Source organism: Phyllostomus hastatus, unplaced genomic scaffold (assembly GCF_019186645.2).
Source record: "Phyllostomus hastatus isolate PE091 unplaced genomic scaffold, TTU_PhHast_1.1 phas_scaffold_46, whole genome shotgun sequence".
NCBI classification, from domain to species: Eukaryota; Metazoa; Chordata; class Mammalia; order Chiroptera; family Phyllostomidae; genus Phyllostomus; species Phyllostomus hastatus.
The window spans coordinates 23,670,006-23,685,779 of NW_025334032.1; the positions used below are offsets into that span (position 1 = coordinate 23,670,006).

The following is a 15,774-nucleotide window of genomic DNA, read 5'->3' on the forward strand; positions in this document are numbered from 1 at the left end:
AGACTCGTCAAGTTCTGCCTGGCAGGGAGGTGTACGTGCACAACACACGGGAAACTGTTTCTCGGCCCAGCCCTGCCTCACCTCCTCTGACAATAAAGAATAAAAAATAAAAATGTGTGCCCAAGTCCGTCGAAAGAGAAACACAAGACCGCCTGGGCTTCGGCTGGGACCAGGCTGCCTGCCTGCATCCCCAAATAAAGCCTGCAGGCTTCGGGGCAGTCATCGCTAAGCTGACAGTGACCGTGCAACCGAAAGGAAGTGACTTACTCTGGGGTGGCACTTGAGGGCCTGGACAGCTGCCCTGATCTCCTTAATCCAGCTGTGCATGTCTTCTGGACTGTCCGCCTGCAAAACACCCACGGCACTTAACACAGACGTTTTGGGCACTATGATTTCAGCTTTCAAGTCTCTGACTCAATTCTAAATTCATCAAATCACATCATTAGAGCTGGAAGAATCTCAGAGATCATCTAGTCCAGTGGCTTCAGACTTTTGAGAACATTTTTTCCCCTGTAAAAATAATATTTGATACTTCACAAATAAAACGGCCCAAAGTAGAGCCTGCTCTGCAACGTGTCCTGAGGGACGTCAGGAGGGAGAGCAGAGCTGGGAGGCCCAGCCCCTGCTGAAGTCTCTCGCCCGCTCTGGAACACAGCTGGCCTGGTCCGGTTTTGTAGAAAATGAAAATGAGGCCCTATGGCTGGTCTACATACCAGTTCTCCTATGTCCCAATGCTGTCATCTTTCTACTACAGGTATCTGAACAGAATACTCCTATTTTCAACTCCAGTCCCATTAAAGCCAAATCCTCTACAAAGTCTCCCAGGTGTGTATTATCTCCCAGCAGGTCTTGTCTCAAAGCGAGCTAGCTGGGTCTGTCTGGACTCTCCATCCAGGCCTCAGAGTTGTGAGGCTTGGTGCACTAAGCTCATCAACATGTAGGACCCTGCCCACTGTTAAAAAGTATTTCCCCCAGAAATACCTACCAAGCCCAGAAGGGGGCAGCAGCGGCTCTGAGAAGAAAGGAAGAAAAGCCACCAGGGGGAGTCCTGGGAGTTACCAATGCTTTCCAGCCTTAGAGAGGCTGAGTTCAGGTGAACCAGCATACATTTACTGAGGTGCTGGGCACAGAGATGGGACCAAGGCTGAATCCTTGACCTCCAGAAATTCATATGTATTAACCTCTCTCTGTCCCCCTGCGCCCTCCCCAAACAGTTCCACCCCAGTTCCCAAGCATGCATCTGCATGCCCGTGCACAGGTACACGCAAACTGCAAAATTCTGCACAGGTGCCCCTCACTTTCCCCATCCCCCACATGATTCTTTCTCTTTGCATTTTATCAAGATCATACATGATCAGGCATCCCTGTCCCTTTCTGTCACCCCAAACAAATCTCCCTTGGTGAGATGTGTGCAGGAGAAACTTGCAAGGGAAACAGTTTCACGCCCTGCACACTGGGTCAAAAGCGTGTGGCAACACGTGCCCAAGGGGACACCTCTCTCACACGCTAGAGCTGCAAATGTGCCCGCACCCTGTCCCTTCCGGACTTTTTCCAGTTATCTGACAACCCGGTGGTTCCCCAAGAAGAAGACAAATCCACCCCTAGTCCAAAAAAATAACCAGGGCAAGATCTCCAAGGTTCTTCTAGAATGTATTTTACTAGTATCAGAGCTAGCCTGTCTACAAGTAGAACTATTGGGAGAATTAAGTAAACTTTTGCAGGTAAAGCAGTTTGAACAGTGTGTGATACATAGAAAGGGCTTTATAAGTATTAGTCATATCATTATTATGACTACATATGAAGGATCTAGATGAAGCCTTAAATGCCAACATTATAAGTATGTGCACTGCCCTCTCCCTGAGACTTTTTCCCTTCAATCTGTAGATAATTCCTATGTAAATGGTCACCTTATCAGGATCAAATAAAATAACATATGGGGGGGAGAAGGGTTATTTTGAATTGGAATGAGATGGAGGTAATGGGAAAGCATTTCTTAGAGATTTTCCTTCTAGGGAAGCAGATGCGATTTGACAGGGAAAATGTTACAAGATAGAGGGAAAAACAGAGAGGGGAGCCGAGGGAGAGACAGAGGTCTCCCACATCACCTAAGGGACCCCCACGATGACAACCCAATAATTAGTTTCCAGCGCTGTTAAGCTACATCCACTCCTTCCATCACCCTAGCAAAACACTGCCCCCAAGTCGAATGTTACAACCAGAAGCCAAAGGCCACCACCTAATTGTCCTTTGAGACCTGACCAACAAACTCTCAACATACCCCAGCCTCCACTTAGCAAGGAATCACTGAGTCACAGAAATCTAGGAATCCCCTGATTTAACATCTGGGGACGCAAGCACAAAAATCCTCTAAAGCATGTTTAGATCGTTTCCAACTCTCTTCCAATCGTAAACAATGCTATTGTTCACACCTTTGTGCATAAACGGTTTTCATACTTAAGAGTTTCAACCCCCAGGGAGACCACCAGATTCGAGAGTATGCATTCCTCTCTGGATCTTACATTTGGCCAGAAATGTTTCTGGCCAACGATACATGAAAATCTCATTTACCAACAATATATTTTTTACATGCACCCTTGCTAGAACTACATACTACAATTTTTAAAAATCTTTGCTAATTGATAGGCAAAAGAATCAAATCTCCTTTTTTTAAAAACACTTAGTAATTAATAGAAATGGAAATTGTTTGCTGATTATATTTTCTAGTTCCGTTTAAGGACCTTTTTCTGTCAGATAATCTAGGTAGTTAACCCAACCATGTTAATGGTGGCAATAATAAACATCAGGAAACATTATTTTAATGTTTAATAAAAGCTATTTAATGTTACTCAAACAGAAAAGTGGGTACTGTAACGGATCCCACGTGAGAAGAAACAGATTGTTACTTCATCGCGGTCACAATTACAATCTCTACCAGTGATTTTAAGAATGAGATCCACTGGCAACAAAAATTCAGTGAAACCTCAAAGATGGTATGCAAAAAACTGTGATATATGTGTCTATCTATCTGTCTTTCATGAAAAGCCTGGGCTTAGCCTTTATCAAGAACTGAGAAACACCTTAAAGCCATATCCCAAAGGTAGCTTCATGAACCACCGGCAAGAAACCGAGCTGAAATCCACCCACCCCACGGTGAATCACTGCGACTGTAAAAGGCTCCCAGCAGAGAACCGAAAAGGCGTGCCACGCTCACGCCTTCATCTTTCCCTGGCGCTGAAACGTGTGCATTCATTTCTGGTGCCTGGTCCAAAAGCAACAGGGCAGTTTTTGAGGTGAGGGGAACAAAGGGCATTAAAATGAGTCACTGCAGTCTGTTTTGTTTTGTTTTTTATTGCAGTCCAGTGAGCTCTTCATGAATATCTACTGTGAGCCCAGCATGGTAACAGATGCAATGGTTCGAAGCAAGGAACTCTAGAGGCCATCAGTAAAAGGTTTCCAGTATCTACTTCTTCATTCCATTCCCATCCCTGCTCTCTCCCCAAGCACCAGACCTTCTTTAGACACAGCTCTGCCACCTGACTGCTGAGGTTACATACACAACCTCGTTCTGAGGGGTGTTATGCACCTCGTAGTCTAAGTTGAAACAGTAAGTATCCAAAAGTTCTAGCTCGGCACTTGGCTCTCCACGTGTGAGCCTTCTTAGTGTCACTCCTGTCCTGACACAGCCCTCCAGCGTTGACATCTGGGCTCAAGCCAAGTCACCAAAACCAGCCTGCACTACACTTCTTATTTCTAGTAACTAATCCTCCTCTTGATAAGCGGCCTAATATCCTTGACCTGAAATGGTGAGCCTCACTTGCCTTGTATTCCAAAGACGAAAGTCTCATTGTGAACCCTTGCTCAGAAGTGAGAACTGCACCTGCCGAGGAGCTGGCTGACATCAAAAGCTTAGGTGGCCAACTACTGCCAGGTCCTGCATCTCTGTTGCCATGGCCCATCTGCCAGGACTCCTGGTTCCCCCAAGCTGGTCTTCCCGACACCAAGTCGGACTACCCTCTACATCTCTGGTTCTCCACCAGGTTGCTTGTCAACAGCACGAATGAGTAGGCCTTGTCCCAGCATCTGGTGCCTCGAACCCCTCCCACAGCTCACCAGATTTATGATCTCAAACAATTTACCTTCCGACACTCCATTTCCTCATCTGTAAAGCGCAGATGACCTCAGAAACTGCCAAGAACTAAGTCACGTGCTGCCCGCAAATTGATTACCATTGTGTCTAGGATAGCAAAGTGGCCATAAATGGTAGCTTTAATTAACACAAAGGAAATGCTACAGTGTGAGAGACCAGAGGGTACAAATTATACATACATGTGACCTATAAGGTCAATGTGACAGAGAAGGTAACAACACCTACGTAGCCAGAATCCAGCCCCATTCTGTTGCCCAAGTCTCTCTCTTCTGCCCATGGAGCTTCTCTTCTCTGCATAGCTCCCCAGCTCTACAGTCTAGCTTACCTAGATACTGAGCATGAACGGTTCTCTGAAGCAGAGTCACTGAGCATAAAACCTTAGCAAGCAGATCAGAACGCCACTCTGGCATGGGGGTAAAACCGCTGGCGCCGCACTGAACGAGCAGCCATTATATTCTCTCACTTCCTACATGACGCGTGCTTTGTGCTTGGAGCAAACGGCTGACAAACTGCCCGTCAAACTTCTTCAGGTTTAGGTACAAGGCAAAAACTCTTTCCCAAAACTTAATGAGTCTGTTTGGCAGGAAGATCGTGAAAGTACTTTCTTGCAAATCATAAAATCTGAGATTTCAAAGCAAAAATCAGAATTTCAGGTAATGTATATTCCCCTCCATGAGCGTGACAGTGTTCTATACTTGAAGATTTTCTTGGTGATACTGGTGGTGATATTAACAAATGTGACTTTTTAAAATATTATGTAATAAAATAGGTCAACATTTGGAAAATCTGCATATCTCATGATTTTCCAAATGACTTAAGCACACAGTTAAGAAATCATGCATTTGTAAAAGGATTCATTCGAAGAGCCAAACTGACCAATGGATTTTAATGGAAGAGTATGAAACTTTATTATTATTGGCTTATAATTTCACATTGCATCTAAATAGGAAAAAACTACCATTTGCCAAGTTTTGGTATAGAATCAAAGAAGAATAACCACAATTATCTGAAAATGCTATTAAAATATTCCTTCCTCCCCCCAAATACATATCTCCATGTGGGGCCAGATTTTCTTCATAGTCTTCCATCAAAACAACATATGGCCCCAGATAGAATGCAGAGGCACATACGAGAATCCTGCTGTCTTCTACTAAGCCAGCCATTAAAATTAAAGAGATTTGCAAAAAAAAACACAAAAAATAATGTTACTCTTGTTGCTTTTTTGTTTTAGAAATATAGTTCTTTTTCATAAAATGTTACTTGTCTTAACACAAATGAGTTTATGGTTACTATTTTAAAACAAATGAATACATGTTTTAATGACTTTTAATCTCTTCTCTAACCTCCTATTCCTCTCTGAGTTAGGTGGGATAAACAGAGTCGTCCGTCGGCTCCTGCATGTATTCAGGGTGATGCCAGTGTCCTTTTACCCCAGAAATGCGGGAGCAGAAGGCAAAGGAGGCTACAGTGAGGAGAAGCTCCTGGTAAACGTGCTCACGCTCAGGCAAATGAAGCAAAACCTCTGAACGTTTCTGTCACTGCTGGGGTTCATGTTTCCCTAAGCTCTGTCCTAACTGCTACCCAGCGTAATCGGTCACCTGACCAGCACTTACTTCCGACCACCAGTGTGTCAGGCCCTGTCTGTCGAGGGACCTTCGCAGCACGTGCCCTCGAGGTCCCAGAGGCAGGGCAAACTGAGAACCGTCTCTGCTGGGCTTCCGTGTTTCCCAGCCCCTCCTCCCAGCCTCCTGGCATGGTGATCGCTGCCATCAGCCACCCTCGCCTCTCCTTTCTCCCTGCACCCCACATCCAACCAACACCCAAGTCCTAGAGAGGACTCCTTCATAGCTTTTACATTTTCCACTTTTGTCCCTCCACCCTAGTGTGGGTTTCCTTTTATTCCTCACCTACACTACGCCTCACTCCTGCCTTCCCCCTTTTCTCACCTGTCCTCCACAATGTACTCGGCCAGGCAGTTCACAGCCAGCACACCGTGACTGGGGCCAGGGTTGAAGGCTATCGTCTCTACTCTACAGATGAGGAAAACAAGGCTCTGCAAGTTACATCCCTTGCCCAAGTGATATTTTTAGAAGGTATGTCTGATTGGGTCACCCCCGCAGTTCAACCTCGAGGGGCCCTACCGCTCAGCATAACAGAGAGGCTCTTTAACGACAGCCAAGGCTGGGGCCCTGTGTGTGAGCTTTCCAGCCTCCAGGATGCCCCGTGCTCCGTTTACCTCCAGGCTTTTATTACACATGCTATTCCTCCCTCTGCCTGGGCCACTCTCCCCCCAGCTGACTCGGCTTTGACGTGTCTCCCCTCGGGAAACCTCCCCTGACTCCCTGGCACTGGGGGTGGTGCCCTGCTTATGAGTTCCCATGGCAACTACTACTCAGTCTAATGGTAGCACTCGCCACACTGTTTCTGTCCTTGTTTATTCCCCTATCCCCACCAGGGTGGCAGTTTCACGCCAGTGATACATTTAGCTTCTTTTGTCATATTCTGCATGCTGTGCTGGGATCACCTGACCTCCTAAATGCTTTTTAAAATTTGCTTATATTAAGGTTTACACTTGGTGCTGTGAAGTTCTATTCCATGCATCTACTATTACACTATCACACGGAATAGTTTCACTGCCCTAAAAACTCCCGTGTTCACCCATCCAGCACCCCCTCCGCCCCCCCATCACACTGTTTTAATTGCCTGTGTACTTGACTTTATCTCTCTCTGGCTCAGGATCTGTTCTGTGTGATGCAGTGTCCCCAGCATGAGGCAAAATGCCTGGCATTCTAAAGATGCTCTACACTTATCAGCTAATGCCAGACCTGGAAATGCTGTTGTTGCTCCTACAATTCAAACTCTACCCCTGAAGAGCCATGGAGACGCTCTCACACCCCCAGCAACGCTCTCTGTGGCTCCCTGCGTCGTCTCTCCGGGATGACAAGTGCTTGTCTGAATGAGTGGATCCCACAGATGGCAAAGGCTGGGCTCTGGCAGGGGGGCCAGCTCAGAGAGGGGCTGAACAGAGCTGCTACCCAATCAACAGGGGTGGGGTGACCCCTGTGGAAGGGAGAACACAGCTAAAACAAAGAGGAAAGGGCACGGGAAACCCTGAAGAGCTGGTTGAGGAGTCCCCCATTTAAACCAACACACGACATGACAGTGTTCTGCTAGAAATGCAGCATTATCACGATGCCGCACGGACCAAGGCACACTCTGCGGACTGCTAGGCGGGCTGGGTGGGGACTTGGCCCTGAAAGTCTGGGCCCTGCTTGGAAATGTGCCTTCCTAGCGCCTATGATTTTAGAAGGAGTTGGGAGAACTCCAAGGCTGTGGGTGGAGGGGAGAAGCTTCTGATAGCTGAGCGGTCAGAGCCCAAACAATGGCTTTCTCTGTGCAGCTGGGCTCTGCACCTGGTGCCTGCACGGGGGCCTCCGCGCTTTTGTCCTTCCGCACGCAGCGATGACCACACTCGGGCGGAGCTTATAAATACCCTCCGAAGGAGAAGTGAAACCACTGACCAGTTCTCCTTTTCTCTGCTTAGTTGGCGCCCAGCGGCTGAGAGCAGCTGGTCCACGGGCGCGTTCCCCGGCACAGGGGCTCGACCTGCTCTTATTATTTTATGGTTGGGAAGCTTTTGGCAAACATCCTGTTTAGAATAAAATGGGACTCAGACTGACTTTCAGGGGCTAAATTTACCAACTAGAAACTTCAAACAAAATAAAAGAGAAAGCACAGGAAAGGGCAAGGCCTGTGAGGACCCCATTCACAGAAAGGGAACATCAGAGCCTCCTTGGAGTGAGCTCGTTACCTGTATGTAGAAGGTCCTGGAGCTTGTGATGATTTCAAACAGGTTGTCCCTCATCAGGAGATCACTAGACAGAGAAAAAGAAAGTCAGCAGGCAGGCTGGTGCACGCACTGGGGCCTCTGTCTGTCCTAATTCGAGGCACCAGTACCCTCCACCATAAGAGGCGCTCCCGGGCCAGGGCTCCCTCAGCCCCTGCCTCAGAAACATCACGGGGCTCTCCTCTAGCTTTGCTTCTTAGAGGGCCTCGGGCGGTTCCCACATCCCCATGGAAGTCCTCACACGCACACTGCCGCCCCCACCAGCTCTCACGGATCTAAAGCTCATTCCGTCTGACAGGGGTGTCCAACCTGCGGCCCAGGACGGCTGTGCGTGTGGCCCAACACATCGTCAACTGACTTAAAACATTATGAGATTTATTTTTGTGATTATGTGTCACAATGTAGTTAACGCGGGGCCCAAGAAAACTCCTGCTCTTCCAGTGAGGCCCTGAGACGCCACGAGGCCGGACACCCCTGCAAGCCTTCTGCTCGCACCCACCACACCCACACCACCTACAGTCGTGTGGTTTACTTGTTTTTGTGGGGGTTTTCACGGCTAAGAATGTACGAAGTGCTCTGTGCAAAGTACTGATTTAAGTGCTTTTTTTAGAATCAAGTAGATGAAAATTTTATTACATACATCTATAGACAGGCTTATGTATAGATATATCTATCTGCAGATACATAAAGACAAATGTACAATGTAATGATTTGATATTTGCATATATAGCAAAATGACCACCACAGTAAGTCTAGTTAACATCCATCACCACGCACAGCTACAAATTTTTCCTGTGATGCAAACTTTTAAGATCTACTTTCTTAGCAACTTCCAAACATACCATGCGACATTCTCCACACTGTGCATTACATCCCCAGGATGTATCCATTTCATAACTGGGTGTTTGCACCTTTTGGCCACCTTTACCCACTTCACCCACCCCCACTCCCCACCTCTAGGGACCGCCAGTCTGTTCTTCAAGGAAACCCAGGTTCAGAGAGGTTACGTGACCTGTCCACAGTACCGGAGTTAGTAAATGGCAGAGTCGGGACTTGAACCCAAGTCTGCTTCCAGAATCTATGCTTCAGTCACTCCACCACTGTCTGCCTCTCCTAAGGGAGCCAAATCTCTCATACCCAAACCCTCCCTCCACCCGAGCAGCAACCCGTCAGCTCCATCAAGTTCCTGCTCTGCGTCTTGTTACACTGGCCTGAGGGGACGGGACCCTCCAGAGGAGAAGAGGGAGGAAAGAGTGGATGACTCCAAGGGGCTTCGAATGGTGTGCGAGTTTGGGAAGAAGGATCCTGACTTCCGCAAAGAAGGTGAGAAGCGGCTGATCCTCGGTGGCAAACCTCAGATCAGCTGAAACAACTTACGGTATTAAGTGTGTCCCAGTGGGGGACCTCTAAGGAGTGAAAAATCTAATTCATTCTCAATGAAAAAAATGTAAAAAGCTACACTACATAATGTGGTGTTGGACAGTGTGCTGCAGGCCCAGAGTCAGACTAGGCCCAGGAAAGGACTGATCTCAGGCGCAGTCGGCTTCCTGCAGGAAGACGTGGGAAGGAGGGGCAGGCGCCTGGCCGGGGACACGGTGCCAGGGACGGGAGCGTGAGACTAACAGCCCCCACAGGAGGGGACAGCGAGGCAGTGGTCAGACAGACCCGGCTCAGATTCCGACTCCACTTTGAGAAAAGGTGTTTCAGGAACATCTAGGAAAAACGTTCTGGGCCTTGGTACCCCAACTGGAAAAGAGGGATGAGAAGAACCCCTTCTTCTGGCCAGTCACCACCAGGTCAGTTTTAAGGAACAGAAGGCATCTGGCACCAGGCATGTCACCCAGTGGTCGGCTGAGACACAATTCACTGTCATCATCACCTTCTCGGTTTCTGAGAAGGGACAGCTCTGCTCTCCCGCTGAAATGTTTTAACCGTTTAAACTATTCGTGCACACAGAATGTAACTGTGGAATGGAACACTGAGGAGATCAAAGAAAAGCAGGGAGGAACCCCCACCCCTTTCCAGGTCTACTTCTCAGGCTGCGTGTTGCCCTTCCATTCAAGTCTACAGATGCTGATGGACGGCCCAGGAGCCCGAGAGCCCCGTGACTGGGTTGAGAGGACACACGGTCTCACAGGCCTGGGGCCTGCAGAAGAGGTTTGGGGGCCCCCTTCCCTGATGCTCTTTCAACCCCCTTAACTCTTATACACACAGTTCAGTCTGACACTGACAGGTATTTTGGCGAAATATGGAACACTCTCAGGGTTGAGCCTTCTCTGGGTTCTCTGAGGAGACTGCTCCAACGTGCCCACAAGGTCGTATGTCTGATCAGCACAGGCTCTCGCGGGTCAGGAGCCACCTCCGAGGACCTGGTCACAATCAATCTCTCCTTCGCTGCACTGCGGGAACTCCCATCCCTAGCTGCTCTCACGGCCTATGCACGGTCACTGTGCTCTGCAACTGCCATTTGCAGGACTCGGGGCAGTGCTTCAGCTCTGCTGGGTCACACGGCACTTCGTGTTCACGCGAGGGCCTGCCATGGCTGCAGCCCAGTCTGCCTGCTGCTAGTCACTCCCCGGAGGATGCTGGCTGACCCTAACCCTGACCCTAACCCTGCAGGCCCAGCCCATGCGACGAGAGACCATCGCACAGTCCCTCAGGCCTGCAGCCTCAGGGCCGAAGGGCGGGTTTCTAGATGTCCAGAGATGTCCAGGTGCCCTGAGGTTTCTAAAGCTTAGTTCTAGCACATCTGTGTTTGGTGTGGACATGGGAGAGCCCTTACCTACGGGCCCCCAATCACCTACACCCCGTGATACTTGGAAGGTAGCCATTTCCCAGTGGAAAGAGGAGCACATTGAGACTACCTCCTCCTTCTGCCCAGTGGGAGTGACACGGTTGCTGTGAATCGCCCTGCGCGAGGGGGATACCAGGGACTTGTCAAGAGGGGCAGAAAAGGCGTGAGGGGAGGAGGCATGGGCCCAAGCAGTGATCCGACCAGAGGTGCTGAAAAGTGGGTGACTAAGGGCATGCGCCCCGCCCCGAGCCCCAGGCCTCCTGTGCAGCGAGCACCCAATGCTGCCACGGCGACACATCGCAGCGCCACGCCGCTCCTGCACTCTTTCTTCTTCTCCATAAGAGAAGCATTACCCAGGCTCCTCCTCTCGGGGGCGAGAGCCAAGTGACGGGCGGAGGGTAAGTCAGCCCGGGGTAACCTCACATCCACACCAGCTAGGATGTGGTGACGCAGCCACAAGACCTCAGGCCCGGGCCCCTGTGCTGGGAAGAAGACCCGAACAGAGACTCAGAAGTGTGGTAAATGAAGACATCAGGGGACAAGTGGGGGTTTTGATCAGAAAAAAATAAACAGAGACAATTACCCAGATTTGACCAGACACTCATGGGTCTTGAGAACATCCTTGAGAAAGATAGTGCGCAGCGGTTCTCGGTCCTGGGGGGAGGGAAGGAAAGAGGTAAACGAGGCTGTCCACGGAATGCCACGGCCCCGACTCGCCACCTCACAGGACGGCTGGCTGAAAACCAGGCTGCAAATGAGGCAAGGCCTCAAATTCATCAAGAGATTAAAAAAAAAATCTAAGAAGATGCTCAGTGGCTCTGACCACAGAACAGCTCACTGCACGGAAGGAGGGAGGAAGTTTGGGCCGCTGCAATGACATTGCTGGGATGGTGAGCACACAGGATGGACGGAGAGAAGACAGAGAGGGGCCCCTCCGAAGTCTGTGTGTGTGCCACACCCCTCTGCACCCCTCCCCGGGGTTACTGGTGCCCCCCTTCCCTCCAGGTCCTCGGGGAGGGCCCAGGGCAACACAAACCTGCTCACACTTGAAGTAGGAGATCGCAAAGTCGTCGAGCGCAAAGAAGCGACGTTTCCAGCTCTTCCGCTGAAATATCAAGCAAGCACAGAGCAGGACTTTAGGCAGAGGTCCCAGCACTCCGGAGACTGTTCCAGTCCTAAGCTGCCAGGGACACGGCCCCATGGAGCGGGGCTCCCACGTTCAGTGGGGGCACCGACTCTCCTTCCTACCTGGGGCAATGCCTCTGACTTGTGGGGGCAAATGTTTGGTCCCCGGCCTCTCAGGGTTCGGGCAGGGGCACGGAGGACCTCAGCCCCTCCTCGCAGACTGCTCTCCTGCCGCTGCACCCGCACCCACCAGCTCCAGCCCCGGCGCTGACACTCACCACGTTCCCTTGCTTCACACAGTAGCCACTCTTAATGAGGGGAGGGCCGGTGGGGACCCGGCAGCCTGTCGTGGGGATGTAACTCTGAGACCTTCGAAGGATGGCGTGGGACGCCGGCTCACTCCCTTCCTGCCCATCCCCACCATTCTACAAGGAAACAGTGTCAGGGTTAGCACCTCCCCCTCGATCCTCAGGCGGCCTCCCCCTCGCCCCACCCAGCTCCCTCTGGCCAAGTCACCTCTTTGCCTCTCTGCCCACAATGACAGTCAAAGAACGAAACAAGAAAATACACATTTCCTTTGCTCCCATCAGGCTTTGCACCGGGGGCTTTGGTGGAATAAGGCTCAGGGAGTTCAGGCAGACCCGGGAGACAGGGGAGGACGGAGAAGGCAAACCAGGAGAGCAAGGAAACCTCATGTGCCTTCTGTAGCCCCACCCCTCGTAGGGTTCATATGTGCCCATCTCAAAGCATGCCGGCCACACGGCTTCATGACACAGTGGCCCCAATGTCCACGCGGCCATTACCTGCCTCCACCCTGGCCCTGTCATTTCTTGCCCACCCCATCTGCCCTGGCTCCACCCCCCCACCCCCGCTTCCCTCAGCACAGTCCTCTGTGCAGCACAGTCCTCAGCACGTCACTGCCACACCATGGCCACTACACGCCCCCATGACCCCCTGGCAGCCCCAGGCCCCAGCACCTGGTTGATGGGTGTGTGCACCACTACCCCTCCGATGATCTCTGTCTTGTAGGCCACCTGTGGCTTCTTCTCGAGGGCCGGGGGAACTGTTAGGTTTTTGAGAACTTCCGTCGCCAGGGGCATGTTCCCCTGTTTGGGTACCTGGGAAGAGTGATGGCGTTGTGGTCAACAGGAAACAGAAACTTAGGGAAAGCAGGGAGTCAAAAGCAGGGCGGGAGGGATGAGAAAAGCTAACGCACCAAATTACAGTAAGACGTCCCTCTCCTCCCCCTGGCGTTCAAGTGATCCATAGCTTATGAACATGAAGAACTCTGCCAACAACTCCACCACACGTGTGCACACACACACAGGTACACGTGAATACACTTAACAAATGTGCTGAGCGCCTACTGTGAGCCAGCCCTTCCCTGGCGAAAGACTAAAGATAAAACAGCGAATTTAGACCCGTGTCTCGCCCTCACGGCACATACATGCTCGTGGGGGAGACCAACCAAAACTACAGAGCAAAACAATCCGAGTCGGTACAAATCGCGGCAGGAGCCATGACTAACAGACACGGGCTGAGCTCGCCAGCAGCAGGGGAACTGCTTGAGGCGGAGCGGTTAGCGCGGGTCTCCAGAGGAGCAGACGGGCAGGCAGACCTCCAGGGTGGAAAGAAGCCAGAAGCGCGAAGACAGAAGAAAGCGCGTTATTGCTCAGGGGGACAGGTGACACACGGGTGGTACACGGCGCAGAATCAGGAAACGTGAGCTTTGGAGCCCGAGGGCCTGGGTACAGGCCCTGGCCTGTCACTAACTAACCACGGGACCTGCCGGCAATTCGCTGAATGTCTCTGGGCCTCCACCGCTCCCGTGTAAAATGGAAAGTGAAATGACCTTTATCTCGTAGAGTCGGTGTAGTCGTCTCGTGACAGTGTGTGTTCATTTAAAAACTTTAGGAAGACAAAAATCCAAAAGCATTACAAACAACTTGAGTTAAAATTTCACAAAGGGTGCTAGCACGGACAGACGAGCCCCTTCTGAGGCGGGAGCTGTCTCTGCTCCTCTCCATGGCCAACCACACGCACAGTCACAGAACCTTCATGGTCGGCGGCAGACCACGGGCCACAGGCTGCACGCTGGTGGCCCCAAGGCAGACTTCGCCCAAACCGTGTTCTGCTTGTCCTAGGCCGTATGTGTTTCGATCTACAGTTAACATTTGGGGCGTTTCACATAAAAACCCAGATGTCCAGCCAAGCAGCAGCTCACTCTTTGGATGGGGAATGCATTCTTCCATTTGCCCCCATCCCTCCCATCCCCCCCCCCCACACCGAGGCCACGCTTCAGGTGGCACTGGTCCTCATTCACGCTGTTTTTCTTCCTCCTTGTCCATGTCACTCATTTATAACAGAGTCTGCAAACTCTGCGAAAATCTTTCATTTTGTGAAAAAAAAAAGAGAGAGAGAGAGAGAGAGAGAGAGAGAGAGAGAGAGAGAGAGAGAGGCCCGCAACACTCAAGTCACTTGGCTACAGCCTCCACTAGCAACTCAACAGAGACTAGACCCCGACTCCCGGCCGGGGTGGTACCCACAGCATCACACAGTCCCCCCTGCACAAGAACTCCATGCGGAGGATCACACAGCCCCCCCGTGCACAAGAACTCCCTGCGGACCACGTGAGGAAGCCTAGCGTCCTCTTCCACTTCTCCCACAGCCCAGGGGGTCAGAGGGACCCACAGACGTAGACCCTGCAAGAGCTCACAGCTCAGGGGGACCAAGGACACTCAAAGGGGCAAGACCACACAAGTATGCTGGGGCCCCAGAAAGATGAGACCCCTCTTTCTGGCCTGCAAACTCAGTGCACACAGGCGAGGGTGACCTCTGCCCACCATGTCCCAAGACTGGGCCAGGCACCCGCCCTGTCTTTTCCTTCTGGCTGTGGGGAGAGAGAACAGCAGTTCCCATGGCTTTGGGCCTGCGTTCAATGCCAAGCAATGAGCTAAACTCTTCACTACATTATCCCTAATCTCAAGGGATCTTATCATGTAGGTATTATTTTCTCCATTTTACACATGAGGTAAACAAAACCTCATTAAAATGAAGTAATGTGCCTGAGGACTGCCTGACTCACCGGTGCTAAATACACCTGCCTACCTACCTACCACCCATTCTAACTTTCTCTGCGTTTTGCTATTATGAGATAAAATTCTTCAGGAATGCTGACTATTGCTGGGGTGTTCAGCGATATCATCACCATGGAACAGCAGAAATTCTCCTCAAATGACCCAAGTGGATTCCTGAAAGCTAGCAAAGAAGCAGAGACACAGCTCTGAGTCCACAGTGGCCAGAACAGAACCTCCCAGAAGCTGGGCCGTCATGTCACCTCCTCTCAGAATCTTGTCCTCCACCCAGAGAGCGGCCGCTGGTCACCGCTCACAGCCCTGCAGCGTGGGCTGCTTCTGACCAGCCTCCCAGAGCCTTTCCAAAACTGCTGCGCTGCCGAAGAGTTTGAATCAGCCTGTGAAGGACCAACTCAACAAAATCTATGCTCCAAGGTTGAAAACCAGGTCATCCCCTTGGTTTGTCCTTATTATCCCAGAGGCCTAATCAAAGGTGGGCCCTCTTCCATCCACCTGTGGCGTGTTCTCCTATGCTGGAGACCCACGTGGGTCTCATTTGCAATGTGAAATGCAACTTGCAAGGACTTTCTCTGCACCGGGCCCAGCCAGACTCCTGCAATGGAGAATCCAACATGGGGCATGGGGGTGGGGGGCTGTGCTCCACCCACACAGCTCCGTTTTCAACCCTTTGGAGAAATGTAGTGAGCTGAATAGTGTTACCCTATAACCTCAGAATGTGACCTAGTTTGGAAACATGGTCTTGGCACATGGAATTGAACTGAGATGG

General features: G+C 50.9%; 1 protein-coding gene across 4 annotated transcripts in view; it reads right to left on the bottom strand.

Annotated features, from left to right (window-relative positions):
* PLEKHA2 (pleckstrin homology domain containing A2) overlaps positions 1–15,774 on the bottom strand; it is a 70,921-nt gene that overhangs the window by 4,052 nt on the left and 51,095 nt on the right. For all 4 annotated transcript variants that reach the window (XM_045821305.1, XM_045821303.1, XM_045821304.1 and 1 more), the window contains exons 6-11: positions 12,891–13,031; positions 12,192–12,338; positions 11,825–11,893; positions 11,372–11,442; positions 7,959–8,022; positions 268–345 (exon numbers count right to left, since the gene is read on the bottom strand). In XM_045821305.1, coding sequence (XP_045677261.1) covers positions 268–345; positions 7,959–8,022; positions 11,372–11,442; positions 11,825–11,893; positions 12,192–12,338; positions 12,891–13,031 — 570 coding nt within the window. The remainder of the gene's footprint in view (positions 1–267; positions 346–7,958; positions 8,023–11,371; positions 11,443–11,824; positions 11,894–12,191; positions 12,339–12,890; positions 13,032–15,774) is intronic.